Genomic DNA, 18943 nt, shown 5'->3' with positions numbered 1-18943 from the left:
CTGTGGGGGTCAGAAACAATGAAGGCAGTTTTTTTTGTACAGAACATTTGCATTCACAGTGAACACCACAGGCCACACAAGCTCACTCTAGGATAATTCAGACTTTATTTTGCCCCAGTATGGGAGATCACCATTCAGTGATCTTCACATGCAACAGAATGGTGAGGAGGGAAATGGGGGTGGGGGAGGGAGTGAGAGGGATGAGTTAACTGAAGATTTTCTAGAGGATAGTTTCATCCTTGGGCTGGAGTTTTGGAGTGGGGGGGGGGGGGGGGGGGGAGTGTGAAGAACGGCACCCACAACTGTGTTCTCCTCAAATGATTTGCTTCGCTTTCCTGGCCTCTATCAGCCTTTCCAGAATACTCTTGTCATCTTTGTCTGTCGAAGACAAAAGCCAAGTCACACAGGATATTCAGTCACACTCACATCAAGTAGGGGTCCCCAAACTGGGAATCCTTAGCAAAATGGTAATTCGTAACTTCATTTGTAACATTTCCCTATTTCATAAATTAAATATTTTAGACTGAGATCAAATAAACATTGTCTGATCTACACATACGTATCATTATTGTGATCAATTACTGAACATTTAAATTGCACTTAGTGCTCCAAACTGCACACTGTATAAGACCATATGCCTTATACAGACTACAAGATATGGTTCAAATGCAATTGAAATGTCATTTCATGTACACGTTTATTAAATGAACACATGCATTGCAGCATGTGGTGGGTGTTTTATTAAAATCGCATGCATTTAACTGGGTCTTCAGCCATGGAATGGACATCTTTTTGGAATCACAGAAGTTTGGGAGCCCCCTGTTATAATGCTAACTGCATTTAGTCTGCAAAACATTATATGTAAGGTTTCATCAGCCTAAACCTAGTCTTGGAACAACTTCACAAATATGAGGAACAAGCAGAAAACACTACCACCCTCCTGCACGCAGACTTAAGTGGAATGCGGTCCACAGTCGGGAAGGCCTACCGAATATGATCAAGCTGCACTTGCACTGGGCCTTGCCCAGCGGGTTCTCCAGGACCAGGGTGTAGTCTCCGCTGTCCTTGGCGTTGCAGGTGGGGATGGTGAGGGTGCACACGCCGTTGGCGGTGGACTGCCAAAAGCGGGGCCCGTCGGAGATCTTGACGTCGCCCTTGTACCAGGACGCCTGGGGCGGGGGGCGGCCCAGGAAGGCGCAGCTCATGGTGCAGTCGTGACCGCAGCGGACCGCGTGGTCCTTCAGAGGCAGGATGAACTCCGGCTTCATGGACAGGTCTTTGGGCTTGTACTCCTTCATTTGCAGTGACTGGTGCTCTGTGGATGGCAGGAGTGCTGGACGTGAGACTACACTCAGTTACCGTTATGATATAGACATTTAGCAGATGCTATTTTTGAAACAAAAAACGGACTTGGTTAAGGTGGGTGTGCATGGCTCTACACTGAAGTTTTTTCCAAGGAGCAAATACAGGCCTCAGTTGAAAGACTTCAGAGCACACCACTGCATCTCAGTTAGTAGCCTAGATGTGCTCTTAAATTGTTTTTCAAGTTAGCACACAGCGATTTTCACAAGCAAGTGCTCCTAAAATGAGAGCACTGTAAAGCCAGCAACGCCTTACAAAAGTGAAATCTTTCTTCAGGTACAGTGGCTAAAGCAGAAACAGCAGTGCATGTAGGATTGAGAAATGCGAATAAATAAATGCTAACGAATATTTAGAAATAATGATGATTGTAGCAGTATGTAGCATTTAGTCGTATGGTCCATATAGTCATGAATGTTGTCCTTTTGTTTTTTTCATCATTGGTTTTGTTTACATTCAACAATTGAATGTGGCATGTAGCCTACGAAAGTATGAAGCGAGTAAAGGAGTTTAATTTAACTCCTCGCAGGCATGATTGCGGGTCAGCAGGGGCACACAAACTCGGCGAAAACGTGTTGTTTCCACATTCTCAGAAAACGTTCTTCCTCAATTGGTGAGTACAACTATTTTTGTCATGCTTCGGGTAGCTAATGAGTTGTCTGAAATGTTATGCCTGTGGTTTGTTTTGGTGCTGCTCAGGTTAGACTCTCGTTGATGTGTAGCCTAATGTCACAGAAGCACCGACTGTTAGCAAGAAATGTGGGACATTACAGTTGCAAGAAAACATTTGCGAACGCTTTGGAATTACCTGGATTTCTGCACGGAATAGCCTACATAATTTAAACATTTACAGTTTAGGTTGGAAAAATGATGTGCACCTCTAGATTAATAACTTCTCCAAAAGCTAATTGGAGTCAATTTTAGAGGCTGTTAGAAGAATAATTGCAGTGATGCATTAAGCTCGAAAAGGTTACAAAAGCATTTATAAATGCCTTCATCAGTCTGTAGTCAGACAGATTGTCTACACATGGAGGTAATTCAGCACTTAAGAGCTGAAAATTAGAAGGTTCTATCTGCGTTCTGAGAGTTTCCGGATATTGAGCTTCAAATTCAAATGTGAATGGGCTCCAAGCAGATAGGACTTTAAATTACTTTTTTTTTTCTTCATACTTTTAAATAGTATTTTTTGTATGAAACTTCAGATGTATTTAGTGCCATATCAATAACTTAGTGTCATAAATAACTCAATTTTTCGAAAATGTCCGTTAGAACCTTCTCATTCTCAGCTCACGACTGTTGCTACTGTCCCTTATTCGATTATGGCATTCAAGTGATTGTCACTCTGAGTCTCTTGGCATGCTACATGTGATTAAATATTTAACTTGCTATATTTTCTTAGAATATTGTCTAGACTATATTAGAGTAAGCCAAGTCCCAGTGTACTGCCCTAAATGGGAAATGGTTGCCATTTATATAGCGCCTTAATCCAAAGCGCTTTACAATTGATTGCTTCTCATTTACCCATTCTTACACTCACTCACACACGGCAATTGGCTGCCATACAAAGCACCAACCAGCTTGTCAGGAGCATTTGGCGGTTAGGTGTCTTGCTCAGGGACATTTCAGCACACCCAGGGCGGGATCAAACTGGCAACCCTCCGACTGCCAGACGACTGGGGTGTTCAAGTTATGTAGTAGTTCACAATCAAGTAAAGCAGGATTGTGATTTGAGTTTGAATTTGAATTTCAGAGAGAGGTTGACTGAAAGCTAGTGAGAGATTGAGGCCAATAGCCTTAGGCCATGCAACTGGTTTATCTGGGCCTTGGCATTAATCTACGAAACATTGCCAGCATTCATTGGTATCATAATTGAATAGGTATTACTCAGGTTAGTGGAGGCCAACATAATCAGTCTAAGAAGGTGAGTGAGCTGACTTTAGCTTATTAGCAATTCCACCTCTCCTTCCCTTTAACCCCTCCCACCTTTCTCCTTAGCAACAGACTTTAGCCCCTCCCACCTTTCTCCTTGGCAATAGAGAACTGCTCCTTGGTGTCCAGAGGGTCGCTGTCCCCGATGTCGTTGCGAGCAATGACCCGGAAGTAGTACTTGCGTCCGGGCAGAAGGCCGGTCATGGTGTACTTTTTGCTGAAGACGCGATCGGCAGCAGTGTACCAGGTCGCCGTGCTGACATCCCGTTTCAGGATGATGTAATGGGTGTTGGGGTCATCTGCCAGGTCAGGGGTGTGTTCCCAGTGCAGGGTCACTGTCCCGGGCACTTCCTCCATCAACCTCAGGTCCTTAGGGGGACGGGGGAAGTCTGGGGGGAGTCGTTATTAGGATTTTAGAGCAATGCAGAGAACTCTGATATCTAATTTCCAAACAATATACAGTAATGGTTGCCATTTACCTCTTGATGGAGATACTTGATCACATTTAACATTGAAAGTGTTATTCATTTTTTATGGATTCAAAGAGACCATATAGGCAAAAACAAAGTAAAGATGATGACCAAAAAGTTGAAATTCAAAACAAAAACCAAATCTGCTGTACTTTAGCCACTGGTTCTGAAATGCATCTCTCAAAAGTGTCATTCCTCTTTTACTAAGTTAAAATTAATGAAGTTAAAAATGCATCAATTTGACTTAAACTTAACACAAGGATTACATTTGAAGTTATTACTTTACTTTTGAATACATCCAGCTACATTGTACACTGGTCCTATAGTATACACTGTATACACGTGTATGTACTACACATACATGTGCAGTGCTAGTTAGAAGCCAGTTATCTAGACGGATGTACTGCCCTGGCCTTTGTTTGTAAACATTGTAATTTGTCCCATAGTGTAGTGTGAGATATGAAGCTGAACATGTGAGATATGAAGCTGAACGTGTGAGATATGAACATTACATTACATTAATGGCATTTGGCAGACACTCTTACCCAGAGTGACGTACAATTGATTGGCCTAAGCAGGAAACAATCCTCCCCTGGAGCAATGCAGGGTTAAGGGCCTTGCTCAAGGGCCCAACGGCTGTGCGGATCTTATTGTGGCTGCACCGGGATTGGAACCACCGACCTTGCGGGTCCCAGTCATGTACCTTAACCACCACGCTATAGGCCGCCCCCAAAATTCAGATATGAAGCCGAACGTGAGCATAAACCCAGCGGGCGGTGACGTACCCAGGACATGTACGTGCACGTCGAAGTGCACCTCTCCGTAGTCGTTGCGCAGGTGCACACGGTACACGCCCGTGTCGGAGCGGTGGGCGGAGCTGATGAGGAACTGGGACTGCTTCTTGCCCTTGGTGATGGCCTCCCGCCCCTTGGTGGGGATTCCGTCCTTCATCCAGGTCACCACTGGAGGGGGAGAGCCCTGGGATAAAGAGAGCACCCCAAAAACATCAGCCCCTCGAAAGCACAGTGTCGCTTTCGCCTACCATTTCCCACAAACACATCTTCCACACCGTCAGAAATTTGGGTCAAATAATTTAATCCAGGGGTCAACATGGAGGTGGTCCTGCTTTTGTTTGTTACTCGGCAACTAAATGGATGACAGATTACCTAGTAAACTGTTCTTCCCTGGTTTGTGATTTTAAGATGAAGGCATAAACTACAGATCCACAGGAGGAGGTTGTGGGTGCACCTGCATTTTTCAACACTTGCACTTTTGCAACACTTGAAACATTTTCAAAGATCTGCAGGAGCCTCTTACAATTTTGCTGACATTTATTTCAAAAATGTATTTGGTCCAGGTTGTCATTTATGAAGGCGCTGTTGTTCCATACAAGCATGGTGCTGTCATAGTGGTTCAGTGGCCTATAATGACTCCTTACCCGGACAACTTCACTGGGACAAGCTTGAAATGAGGGCTACTAGAGCACGAGCAGCTCAGAGCAAGGATGCAAGGAGGGCGAGTGTCATGTTTTCAGCCTTGTTCGTCGTGTTTGAGCTGGAGTATGATAGGGGACAGACTTACCGTGAAGCTGACATTGAGACAAAGTGCCATTCCTGCTCGGACTACCATCTGGTTCTTCAGTTTCCCATGGAGATCAAACTTCGGAGCAGCTGGATGGGGCAGAGGGGAGGGGAGGAGAGGAGAGGAGAGGAGGGGAGGAAAAAAGGTTGAGTTGTCAACTGCAGGTCTGCTCTCACTTTTATACACAAAATTAATCCGTATAATTTTATGTTTACGTTTTGATTGAATATTGATGAATGGCAATAATGAAATTAAATCCATTTGCTGAACACCCTCCACTCTCTCTCTCTCTCTCTCTCTCTCTCTCTCTCTCACACACACACACACACACACACACACACACACACACACACTTTAAATCTACCCAGTATTATTAATAATCCCACACACACACCTGGAGGTGGCATAGCCAGCACTCCCTTGTCCAGTTCGATGGGTTCCCCGATGCCCCCCTCGTTGACCGCACGGATACGGAAGAAGTACTTCATGCGCTCCTGCAGCCCCCCCACGGTGTAGTTGGTGCTGGTGATGGGGATCTTGGTGCACTTGCTCCACTCCTTGGCGTCCTCTGGACGCACCTCCAGGATGTACCCGGAGGGCGCGTCTCCCAGCTCAGGGGGGCTCCAGCCCAGGGAGATGGAGGAGTTCGAGGAGTCGGTCACATGGAGGTTTTTTACCAGGCCTGGGGCACCTAGAGAGGAAGTGATTGAGGATAAGGGGGTGCTTATCTTCTTTAAGTATGGGTGAGTATGTGTGTGAGAGGGAAGAGGGAAGGTTAGTCCATTTTGGGGGCTGTTCAAGTGATGTGAATTCCTTAGCAACAGTTCTCATTCACTTAAAGCAGATTTGCATTGGATTTGAGTTTGAATTTGTATTTGCGTGGTAGACTGAAAGAAAGAGAGATTGAATCAGTCTCGTCATCCTTATTATGTGTCCTGGTCATAGCAGTTTGTCTGGCTTATTGCTTCCCCTCGTTGTTCTCCTCAGCTGATATTTGGTTCTCTTTCTAGTGCAAAAAGACTTTGTGGGGTACAACAAATCTGTGGCAGTTGAGATGCGGTTACTACCCCCTTAGTCGTAAAGCACTTTCAGATACCGAAAGATGTTCTATAAATGCAGTCTTCGTATAAAAAAACGAATATTTAATTTATGTTTTGGAACATCATACTGCAGAGTTTGTATAATGAGCATCCTCTGATGAGGACCAAAAAGCAAAAAACCAAACCAAACAGCTCCTGGAAGCTTGTGACATAGAGTGATCATGAGCATGGTTCCCACGGTTACTCACGGATGGGATCTTTGGCGATGACAGAGTTGGAGGTAGTGCTGGGGGTGCCAGGCCCCGCCCTGTTCACGCTCGTGACCCGGAACTCGTACTCCACGTCCTCCACCAACCCGTCCACCGTGTACTTGGTGTCTGTGGGGGGTGGGGGTGGGGGAAACCAGAACACCAGCCTTTTTCTTCAAAACCGCAGACGGGTCCTGTGGCCCTACGCCTGCCCTGAAACCTTCTGGTTTCCTGGCTTTACATTACATTACAACTTTCATTTTGTATTTTCAAATGCATAAAGTCTCCTGTGGTACCTTTAAGGGCATATTATTATGATGATTAATATAATTCTGGAATGGGAGGGGACAGTGAAAGGATTGTCTCCTGCTTAGTCTAAATCAACTGTACATCACTCTGGATAAGAGCGTCTGCCAAAAGCCAGTAATGTAATGTAATGACAGGGAAAGGAAGGAGGGATGAGAAGAGGGTTGAGAGCTCTGACCTTGCACCAGCTCCTTGTTGACGGGGACCCACATGCTGCTCCCCTTCTTCCTCCTCTCCACGATGTACCCCAGGACCGGAGCTCCGCCGTCCTCCGCAGGGGGCGTCCAGGTCACCGTGATCGCGTCCTTGGTCACGTCTGCGATCTGAGGCTGAGACGCCATGCCGGGGGGTTCTGGGGGAGCGGACCCAAAACCCGGAAACGGCTCAACGGATGAACAGTGTTGATTCTATAAAGTGCTATGTAATGTGTTATCTATCTTACTCTCTCTTTCTGTCTCTCTCTCTCTCACACACACACACACACATTTCGTCACAGTAGTGTGATGTGATATTATGTTGCATAGAATTCCCTTTACCGAGAGGGGAATTGGGGTTAACGCTCATCTTCTTTTACATTTTTAATGTCTCTGGATATGAAGATCTACTCTGATTGTGCTGTAATCTACAGTAACGCAACGCAGGTGGGTCATTCATTGAAGACACCAAAGACGTGTTCAGACCACCGCCCGCCTCCCCCCCCATCCCTGGACCCCGTGGCGTGTTCCTCACCGATGGGCTCTCCTGCGAACACCTCCTCAGTCTCCAGGGGGTCGCTCACGCCCTCGGAGTTGACAGCTCGGATGCGGTACTGGTAGGCCTTGCCCTCCTCCACCTTGTCGTTGCTGAAGGTGGTGGTCTTGCTGTCCACCTCCCCCACCTTGATCCAGGACTTCTTGCCGGACATGCGGCGCTCGATGACGAAGCTGGTCACCTGCTTCCCGCCGTTGTCCCGCGGCGCCTTCCACTTCATGGTGATGCACTTGCCCGTGCGTTCCAGGAACTCCACTTTCCCCTGCGGGGGCTTCGGGTGGTCTGGAGGACAGAGGGCGTGGTTTAGGGGTGAGGTTAGGCAGGGTTAGGATGGAGATAGAAGTTTAAGAGGGTTTGGGTTAATAGTGGGGTTGTTGCATACCTCCATGGGCATGGCATTGTTATACTTGCTTTGAGCCTTTTTATTATAATTTCCATAATTTTCATACATTTTTATGACCTTGTGCTTCTCCATATCCTCGTCTGTTGTGCCTTTTATATATATTTGATTTTATGTAGAAAACACCCAATGTATGAAATGTGCTTCGCAAAGTTATCATTTTTTAACATTATTCAAACAGCCATTTGTAGTGCATAATACTGAATGACTCTTTAGGAATCAAGATTTAAATAACTTTCGGAAAAACCTTTTCAGAAACGCTTAAATTTTATAGCCATATTTTATATTTCTCTTGCAGCGGTGTTATTGTTTTGTTTCTCTTGCTTTAAAACCTTTTTCTGTGTACTTCCTGCCATGTTATTATTGTGAATGACTGTTGAGCACAGTGGGTTGGTGAGCGGTCACACACACACACGGCCGCCCGGGCGGGCCTCACCGATGACGTTGAGGTGCAGGTTGGCGATGGCGGTGCCCGCGTCGCTCTTGAGCCTCAGCATGACGGCGCCGCTGTCCTCACGCACGCACTTGCTGAGCACCAGCGTGGTGGAGTCGCCCTCACGCTCCACCACCGTGCGCTCGTCTGGCATCATCTCGATCCCGTCCTTGAACCACGTCACCTTGGGCAGGGGCTTGCCCTTGAAGGGGATCTTGATGTGGGCCGTCTGCCCGGCCTTCACCGTGACCGGGTTGCTGGCCAGGAGCTCCAGAACCCCGGGGTCGATGACCGGCGGGTCTGTGGAAGCCAGCCGGCCAATCGGTCGGTCGATAAGTCAATCCCCAACCAATCAATCAATAAATCGGTCATTTGGTAATTAATCAGTAATTCAGTTCATTCATCATCGGACTGTCAGTACATCAACCAGTCTGTCTTTAAGCCAGTCAATTGGTCATCAAACGTGAACAATTATGGTGAATGAAACAAAATGGGTGTGACTTGCATTAGATTTAATATAAAGAAGACATGAGGAATAGTAAAAAAAAATGGGCTAAATGCATTACAAATTGCATTAACAGGCTAAAGATGAAAGTGAAAATGTCTCTCTACTAGGATAAGAATATAAAAGTACAATTAAGCAGAAACCTTGCTCAGAAACGAGGGCCATCATGCCTAAAAAAATGGTTTCATTTTTAATGAAAGTGTATTTGTCTCAAAGGCTAAGTGTGATAAAGCAGTACTCCTCTTAGTCATATTCCTGACTAGTGTATAGCAGTGGTTATGCACACTGGTGTTCTGACAGTGTTAATGCAGACTGTGGTGTTCTGACAGTGTTAATGTAGACTGTGGTGTTCTGACAGTGTTAATGCAGGCTCTGTAGTTCTGACAGTGGTAATGCAGGCTCTCTAGTTCTGACAGTGGTAATGCAGACTGTGGTGTTCTGACAGTGTTAATGCAGACTGTGGTGTTCTGACAGTGTTAATGCAGGCTCTGTAGTTCTGACAGTGTTAATGCAGGCTCTGTAGTTCTGACAGTGGTAATGCAGACTGTGGTGTTCTGACAGTGTTAATGCAGACTGTGGTGTTCTGACAGTGTTAATGCAGACTGTGGTGTTCTGACAGTGTTAATGCAGGCTCTGTAGTTCTGACAGTGGTAATGCAGGCTCTGTAGTTCTGACAGTGGTAATGCAGACTGTGGTGTTCTGACAGTGTTAATGCAGACTGTGGTGTTCTGACAGTGTTAATGCAGGCTCTGTAGTTCTGACAGTGTTAATGCAGGCTCTGTAGTTCTGACAGTGGTAATGCAGACTGTGGTGTTCTGACAGTGTTAATGCAGACTGTGGTGTTCTGACAGTGTTAATGCAGACTGTGGTGTTCTGACAGTGTTAATGCAGGCTCTGTAGTTCTGACAGTGGTAATGCAGGCTCTGTAGTTCTGACAGTGTTAATGCAGACTGTGGTGTTCTGACAGTGGTAATGCAGGCTCTAGCTCTGACAGTGGTAATGCAGGCTCTGACAGTGGTGATGCAGGCTCTAGCTCTGACAGTGGTAATGCAGGCTCTGACAGTGGTAATGCAGGCTCTAGCTCTGACAGTGGTGATGCAGGCTCTAGCTCTGACAGTGGTAATGCAGGCTCTGACAGTGGTAATGCAGGCTCTAGCTCTGACAGTGGTAATGCAGGCTCTAGCTCTGACAGTGGTAATGCAGGCTCTGTAGCTCTGACAGTGGGCAGTGTGGTGGTTGCTCAGGGTGATTTGTACCTGCGATGGCCAGCACGGCCTCGCTCTCGGCTCCCTTGCTGCGGAAGGTGTACTTCCCCTCGTGGTGGGCGCCCACCTTGGTGAAGATGAGCTTGTGCACGGCCCCCTGCTTCACCACCTGAACGTCTCTCATATCCACCTACGGACAGAGGAACAGCCAATCATTTAGAACAACCAGTCATTTAGATCACATTTTTTCCACATTCTGATGGTCGATGTGAACATTAACTGAAGCTCCTGACCCGTATCTACATGACTGTATGCACTGCACCGCTACCACACAATTGGCTGATTAGACAATCGCATGAATAAGCAGGTGTAATAAAGTAAAAATGTTCCTAATAAAGTGCTCAGTGAGTGCATAAGCATACTTCTACAAAAATTGCAGTTGTTTTACTTGTATCAGTATGGAACACAAATCGAAAGCTCCAGGATGATATGTGCTCAAAAACACACAAAAATGTGTTGGGCCTTTAAGCATGAACTGGGTCATGTGTTCATTTTTTAATTATGCCATTCTGTTGCCATTTAAACCAGCACATTGAAATGAGGTCAGAAAATGAGTTTTGGATCACATAGAAAGTAGTTGGAGCCTTGTCATATCTAGTCAGATCTGCCAACCGTCCTTTGCCTTTCCAAAGAAATGTGGAGAGGCTTTTCTGAACACCATGACAGTGATTTCCCTGCCAGTAGTGAACTCAGAAAAGATAAAGAACTGAAATTAATTCATTATTCATTAATTGCCAGTCGCTGTTCATCAGAGTCAGCTAAAAAATAAAGGAAGCTGCAGTACATAATCCCGGCTGAGTCATCTTATTGTTAAACAGAAGAAAGCCTTTCCCAGATGGGAAATTATAAAAGTGTACACTGTAACCAGACCATCCAGTTAGGCAGAAACTGTTCCAGTGAATGGCAGATAACTTGGAACCATAGTTTTGAAAAGGGTGTGGCAAAAAGCCAGTACTTTTTGCTTCGCTTACACAGACGTTCGTCATGATGTTATGTATTTGTATCACGATGATTGTATTTGAAGACTTGGCTGTCTGCAGAGGAATAACCAGCTTCGTCCTGGTTGATTACCTGAATGTCTGCTTGAGGCTGGCTCCAGTCCCTGACTGTGCCAAACGGTTTAAGCACCAGAATAATGTAGGACCTCAGTCTGTTCAATTTTAAGATATCTTGGCCTGCACACATCTTTTGTGATAATTCTAATGTTAAAATTGAGAAGTGATGTATTTTAAATAGAAATATACCACAAAAGACCCAAACTGCAATATTTCAATATATTTCAGCAAAATTTTTATTTGTTGGTTAAGACAACCAAACATATATGGGCACCCTGGTGTATACAATGCACAGTGGTATTTTTAATGGGATGCTGTTATAACTCAATTATTTTCTATATTTGGTGAATCCTTAGGGAAATCCTCATTGCATGTGTGCACTGGGCAGTGTATTACATTCCTGGGGTGCACAAGGGCTGGTCAATTTCAGGCTTTTGTGCTCAACTTCTGCTCAATCATATCTCGATCTGACTTTTGTAAAAAGCTGGCTTTTTGTACAGCTGCCGTCTGCAAGTGTACCCTAACGATTTTACTGCGCTCAAGTACAGCAGTGAACCAGCATAGTTTATAGAGCTGTCAGAAAACTAAAACAAAGGTAATTGGTTGGAACCAGAAAAAACTGATGTAGGTACCACTGTATTGTTTTTGTAGTTTTCAGTTATTTGTCAAGAAGAGCTGGGCCACAGATAAGGCGTGGGGCATTCACTCATGAATTGGGGCGGTCTGAGGTTACCTCCTTCCCGTCCTTCAGCCACACCCCTTCCACCTTCTCGTCGTTGAGGACGACGCACATCTCAGATTCGGAGCCCGTGGGACAGTGCACGTCAGACAGCCCGCTCTTCACTGTGGCGAAGCGCTCTGCGGGGGGGGGGCGGACGCAGCGCGGGTTACACAGGAGCATGCTGGGAACTCCCCGAACCGCCAACACTAAAACCAAGCTGTCAAAGTCTGGCCCCGGATGGCGGCAGTGATTCACTTAAGGCATCGATCGGCGAAGGAGTCCACAGTCCTTTGTTCTCAAGACCTTATTCGGCTGCTGAGCTGCTGATTGAAATTAAGCAACAAATACCTGCAGACACTGCCGTTTAACCCTTTATGCACCCACCGGTAACATACTTGCTCGTTTCATATAGTTTGGACCTTCAGCTCATGGACCTTCAGGAATATTTTAACATTTTAGTAGCAAGAAGATTCATATTTCTAATGATAATATAATAATGTAGGTATTGCAGATAGATATTCTACCCACACCTGCAAATTCTACTATTCTATTAAACCAGCACATTGAAATGAGGTCAGAAAATGAGTTTTGGATCACAAAGAAAGTAGTTGGAGCCTTGTCATATCTAGTCAGATCTGCCAACCGTCCTTTGTCTTTCCAAAGAAATGTGGAGAGGCTTTTCTGAACACCATGACAGTGATTTCCCTGCCAGTAGTGAACTCAGAAAAGATAAAGAACTGAAATTAATTCATTATTCATTAATTGCTAGTCGCTGTTCATCAGAGTCAGCTAAAAAATAAAGGAAGCTGCAGTACATAATCCCGGCTGAGTCATCTTATTGTTAAACAGAAGAAAGCCTTTCCCAGATGGGAAATTATAAAAGTGTACACTGTAACCAGACCATCCAGTTAGGCAGAAACTGTTCCAGTGAATTCTAGGCCAAATTCTACTACCAAAAAAAGTAACTGAATTAATTTCAATGCATTGCGAACATTTGGGTTCACTCAGAATTTCTATTGACTGGAATCGGGAGAGGAGTGTAAATCGAAGGAGAGGCGCTGGGTGTGTACCTTCCACGGTGAGGTTGGAGGAGCTGACGTACTCGTTGGCGTCGTTGTCCTGCGTGCACACAATGGCGTACTCCCCGGAGTCGGCCAGGTCGCAGTCGTCGATGATGACCTCGGCACGCTTGCCCTCGCGCATGAAGGTGTAGCGCGGGTCCTTGGTGATGTCGCGGCCGTCCTTCAGCCAGCGGATGTGCACGTCCTTGGAGCTCATCTCGCACTCCAGCCGCGCCTTGCCCTTCTCCTTCACGCGCACGTTCTTCAGGTGGCTCGCAAACTTAATGGGGATCCCTGGGACACGGAAAGAAGCGGGCCTTTGAGCTGGCAGCGTTTCTTTGTCAGTTTGTTTATGAGGATGAAGTATTCAGCATAGCCACATGCTCTGATTGGCCTACAAAATACAACCTACGCATTACAGGGTTCATTGGTCAGGCAATCTGTTCAGAAATCCATAATTGGACATTTGCATGATTATTACCTGAGCCATATAAAGTTCACAAATGAAGTCCTAAGGCTTTATTTTGTACACCCATACATGAATAGTTGGGAACTGTTGGATAGTCATTCATCAGTCATGACACACAGCATTTTGCCTCTTATTTCCTTAAACTGAATGTTTAATAATTGAAGTATCTGCGCTCTCAGTTAAAGTGAGTGTGTGGGGGCGTACTCTCAATAAAGAGGGGCGCAGTGGCCGTCAGGTCCCCCAGGCTCAGGGTGTAGTCTCCAGTGTCGCTGGGGCGGACGTCCTTGATCTTGAGGGTGTAGGTCAGCCCGTCCTCAGACAAGGTGACGTCCATCTTCTCGTCCCTCTTCAGCTCCTTCCCCTTGAACTTCCACACGGGCGGCAGGTCGGTCTTCTTGGAGAGGCGCACCTCAAACACGGCCGTCTGCCGCTCCGTCACGCGCATGGGCTTCAGGTCCGTCAGGAACGACAGCGGCTCGTCTGAGAGGAGAGAGAGAGAGGGGGAGAGGGAGAGAGAGGGGGGAGAGGGGGAGGGGGAGAGGGAGAGAGAGGGGGGAGAGGGAGAGAGAGGGGGGAGAGGGGGAGAGGGGGGAGAGGGAGAGAGAGGGGGAGAGGGAGAGAGAGGGGGGAGAGGGAGAGAGAGAGAGGGGGAGAGGGAGAGAGGGGAGAGAGGGGGGAGAGAGAGGGGAGGGGAGGGGGGGGGAGAGAGAGGGGAGGGGAGGGGGGGAGAGAGAGAGAGAGAGAGGATGGAAAAGGAAAGAAGATGGGAGAAGATGGAAGAAAGATGGGAGGGGAGAGCAAGCGAAAGAGAAGACAGGGAAGAGACAGAGGATGGAAGAGGGAGACAGAAAGGATGGGAGAGGAGAGGAGAGACAGACGGTATCACAAAAGGAAGGTGATAGCAGAGCAGGAGAGTGACCGTATGGTTGGAATAGGAAAAAGAAGAAAAAAGATGAGAGGAGGAAGATGGGAGGGTGGAGAGGGAATGAAAGAAGAGACCGAAAGAGATGTGAGGAGTGGGGATGGAAAAGAGGAGTGAAAAGGAAGTCAGTGGATGCCGTCTGGATTCAGACTGGATTCAGATTGCCATCTCTAGCATGTCTCTACAAAGCGTCAAATGCAGTTCCATGAAAGCAGAGCTTTTCCACTCATAACCCCCTTCTTAATTCTTGTGACTGGGAGTGACTGTAAAAAAAAAAACCTTTTTGAAATAATTATTTTTATTCTGCCCACACAGCTTGTATTTCCTATGTCTATTTGCTTGAGTAATTATTGTAATTAGTATATTATTGGAATAATTATTTTTATTCTGACCACGCCGCTTGTATTTCCTATGTCTACTTGCTTCAGTGGATACGTTTTTTTGAATTGTGTTGTCATGTCTCAACTCACACGAAACAAATCCCCGAAAAGGCAACAAAGTTAATTAACCCACCCGACCGTGAAATAATTGATTTGTTTGTTCATTTGTGGACCAGTAGGCACTCCCTCCAGCTGACGTGTGGTGAGCAGTCTGGCACAAAAATGGCCGCCGTGAATAACCCAGGTGGGTGCTCATCCCTGAAGGGTGTTGAGCGTGTGAGAAAAGTGCTAGATAAATGCATTATTATTATTGTAATTATTATTATTGCATTTGCTGTTGGTAAATGGTAGCTGCAGTTTCAGAGGAGGGACTTGCCGATGACGTTGAGCCTGGCGGAGAGCACTTTGTCCCCGACCTGCAGGGTGTAGCTGCCGATGTCCTCCATGACCACGTTGTTGACGTGCAGCATGTACTTAGTCCCCATCTGTTTGAGCTCGTACTTCCCCATGGAGTACTGGATCCTCAGCAGCTCGGTACCCTGCGGGGGACGGGGGGAGAGGGGGGTCCATGGGGCGGCCTGTAGCGTAGTGGTTCAGGTAAATGACTGGGACCTGCAAGGTCGGTGGTTCGATCCCCGGTGTAGTCACAATAAGATCTGCACAGCCGTTGGGCCCGAGAGCAAGGCCCTTAACCCTGCATTGCTCCAGGGGAGGATTGTCTCCTGCTTAGTCTAATCAACTGTACGTCGCTCTGGATAAGAGTGTCTGCCAAATGCCATTCATGTAATGTAATGTCCTTACCGCTCACCGAATCCTCCGCAAATCGCTACCTTGGAGTGTCTGTGCACGCGGAAGTTACCCTTAGCCATATCATCTTCGTGTTGGGGTCTCTCATTTCCAGGATGGTGTCGAAAATGATGTTTTTTCCAGCCTTTGTTGTGATGTCCTCCAGTGGCTTGATAACTTTCACCAGCTGTGCAGAGGAGACAGAGCAGCCCTCAACTGTACCGTCTAACAACACGACATTCCTCATGTACATGTGTAAATGCCAACAACACGGGAAGGATTGTCTCAGGGACAACGCAAGGACAGCTTCACGGTCAAAAAACAAAGCCGAGTAAGACCGTTTAGCTAGAAGAGCCCAACACAAGAAACAGAAAATCGGAAGACCAGAACCACGGAACAATAGAAGTGAGTGACAGAAGGATGAGCGTATTTATAGTCCAGCGACAGAATCGCTGTGACTGATGATGTCTGATTGATGATGCTGGTCGCAGCCACGTTTGGTTTAAAGGTACAATGGGTCATTTTGGATTTCTAATGATCAAGAGAGGAATTGCAGCAACAAATATGCACAAACCACAACACTGTTTATCCCCCCCTTCTCTGTGAATGCGCTGATGATGAAATGCCATTGGCTGTGACAATTAGAACCAATTGTCAAGCAATGACCTTGAATTATTGTACAGCTATAGACGTTTTGGTACAGGGTGCCGGCCTGTCAACTGCATATTTTGAAACCCGAATTTAAGGACTATAGACACAGGCAGAGGGTGAGTCAACATGTCAGTGAACCTTTTTCAATGATAGGAAGGGATTTACAATGGTTAATATTTTAACGCATATCTTACCTATTGTACCTTTAAACTCTAGACGACTGGACTGCATTTCTAAGGACAACAACCGCAGTCAATGTCGGGTAACAATCGAACGTTCAAGAATGTTCTGTGATTTCAGTCAAGGACACTGCCGCTGGACTGTAAACGGGCCTAAGAGGGAAGAACTGTTCTTCTCCTTCCTGCAGAGCTCACCTCTACATCCACTTTCTTCTTCATCTCTTTCAGCTTCTTCAGAATTCCCCTGAAGTCAGTGAAGCCGTGCTCAGCGCAGATGCGCTCATAGTCCTTCTTCTCGGCTCCTGACAGAATCTTCAGCATCTCCTCTTCTGTAATCACTTTCTTCACCACCCTAGCTACTGGTACAGTCCTGTAGGCCCAGACATTATTTACACCACTTCTCCACCCTAGCTACTGGTACAGTCCTGTAGGCCCAGACATTATTTACACCACTTCTCCACCCTAGCTACTGGTACAGTCCTGTAGGCCCAGACATTATTTACGCCACTTCTCCACCCTAGCTGGTGGTACAGTCCTGTAGGCCCTGACATTATTTACACCACTTCTCCACCCTAGCTACTGGTACAGTCCCGTAGGCCCAGACGTTATTTACACTGAGGGCCAGAGGGTTCTGGGGCACCAGGAATGCTGGTGGGATTTCTTTGACTTTAGGGTCATTTAATCGCTGTGACCGCTGAGTATACTCATATTTCACCATAAGATTGGCCAACAGAACTGGTTGTGTAAGACTTGTAAATGTCTCATTGTTTTAAGAAAAGCATCGTCGGAATGGCATGACTCGCCTGTTCACAGGTGATGTAGAGATGGGTGATGTAGGCTTCATGGACCACTAACCTCATGGAGATTATGGGCCGTCATTGACTGATCCGATCATAGGCTGTGTCCGAATCAGCCTCGTATCTATAGTGTTCTCAGAGTATGTCTACTAAGCATACTACATACTATTTCATGCATTTTTTTTGTGTGCAATAAGCCATAAATGAAGGTACCACCATACTACACTAACTGTTTTATGTGAGTGTCATGCACCATCCCACACCTCTGTAGTTTACACTTGATTATCTTTGGTATCACGGCATTTGCATTTGAACTTTTCAGCTGTGACCTTTGAGTGGGCAGCTAATCAGAAGTGCACTAGAAGTCAACAGTGGCTGTGTCCAAAACTGCTTACTTGCCTACTTTGAGTATATACTTGTAAACTCAATTGACCACCAGCAGCTTGCATAAAAAGCTAATCATATGAATTATTTGTTTACACATAGGTATGTTTACAGTGTAAAGATGGAGTACATAAAGTATTAGGGGGAGCTGGACAGGTGGGAGGTGACACAGTTTTTCCTTCATTTCGTACATAGTTATTGAACCAAAAGTATGTTTTTTTTTGTTTGAAATGTTTGAGAGGAAATTTGAAATGCATTTCCTTTTAACAAAGTGTGTGGTTTTGCTTGGAATGCACGTTGATAACACACCCTTCTTATCAAGTGATGACTTGATCAAGTCTTGAGTGAACTAGGAAGTCACTACAACACATTTGTTTAGAAAGTAGATGGCTTTGTAATGCGGTTTATTAAACACTTTGAATGAAAGAAAAATGGCTCAATAAAATTGCAACAGTGGAATGAAAGAAGCTGTGACAAACGTCAACCTACCTTTTCTTCAACAATTTCTTATATTCCAGTGCAGTATCTGGAGGGAAAAGCCACATCCAAAATGAATGAGAATAAGTCATAGCCCAAGGAATCATTATTTATTTAATCCTTCAAGGTGTAATGTCACAAATATGTGATTATAATGTTCTTAACTGAACATTTAACTCCTGATACTTGAATGCAAGTTCTTATAACACTGACCTAGAACTTAGAAAAAACGTTTAAACTACTCTTCAATGGGTTAAAGGCATGTCCAATGTAAAGCGCAGTAAGATGAAAGTTGTTAAACAAAAAAGTACATACTTTCTGTGACGACGAGCGACATGGAGTAGATCGCTTCTCCGTGAGCGTTGGAGGCGATGCACTTGTAGACGTCAGCGTCATCCATATTGGCAGATTTTATCTGTTGGGTTTGAAATGAAATGGCCCTTCAGTTTCTTTCTGCCTTAAATTAACAAAATAGAAACAATTACACTGGATTTCATTTGTAGACCTGCAATAGTTCATATTACCAGCAGAGGGAGGCAGAGTAAATGTCCTCAGTTATAACTCAGTTCAGGGTATACACTAGTCACCGCCCACCGGTTAATTGTTTAATAATGGCAGTTTAAAGGTGATTAAAGGTGGTTTAAAATGTGTGCAGCAGCTCCGAAATCTCTGAAACATCTAAATGGATTCACGTGTTTTTTCTCTCTTTCTCAACAGAAACTGTACTTTCCTGTCATTTTTTCAGTTGAAAGAGTGAAGAATGCAGGGCACTTGC

The 18943-nt window shown here is 45.6% G+C and overlaps 1 protein-coding gene across 1 annotated transcript in view; it reads right to left on the bottom strand.

Annotated features, from left to right (window-relative positions):
* Window positions 1–264: 264 nt before the first annotated feature.
* Window positions 265–18943, bottom strand: part of LOC133111921 (immunoglobulin superfamily member 22-like) — a 22023-nt gene continuing 3344 nt past the window's right edge. The window contains 20 exon segments of the mRNA XM_061222561.1: window positions 265–378; window positions 989–1315; window positions 1407–1409; window positions 3378–3677; window positions 4544–4736; window positions 5340–5428; window positions 5734–6030; window positions 6628–6756; window positions 7112–7285; window positions 7663–7965; window positions 8520–8816; window positions 10278–10395; window positions 12048–12199; window positions 13133–13417; window positions 13797–14072; window positions 15271–15433; window positions 15754–15867; window positions 16706–16880; window positions 18181–18217; window positions 18484–18583. Coding sequence (XP_061078545.1) covers window positions 314–378; window positions 989–1315; window positions 1407–1409; window positions 3378–3677; window positions 4544–4736; window positions 5340–5428; window positions 5734–6030; window positions 6628–6756; window positions 7112–7285; window positions 7663–7965; window positions 8520–8816; window positions 10278–10395; window positions 12048–12199; window positions 13133–13417; window positions 13797–14072; window positions 15271–15433; window positions 15754–15867; window positions 16706–16880; window positions 18181–18217; window positions 18484–18583 — 3597 coding nt within the window. The 3' untranslated portion in view covers window positions 265–313.

The sequence above is a fragment of the Conger conger genome, chromosome 15 (assembly GCF_963514075.1).
Source record: "Conger conger chromosome 15, fConCon1.1, whole genome shotgun sequence".
NCBI lineage: Eukaryota > Metazoa > Chordata > Actinopteri > Anguilliformes > Congridae > Conger > Conger conger.
Note: the sequence above shows the minus strand (reverse complement) of the source record. Positions and strands in the feature narration are given on the sequence as shown.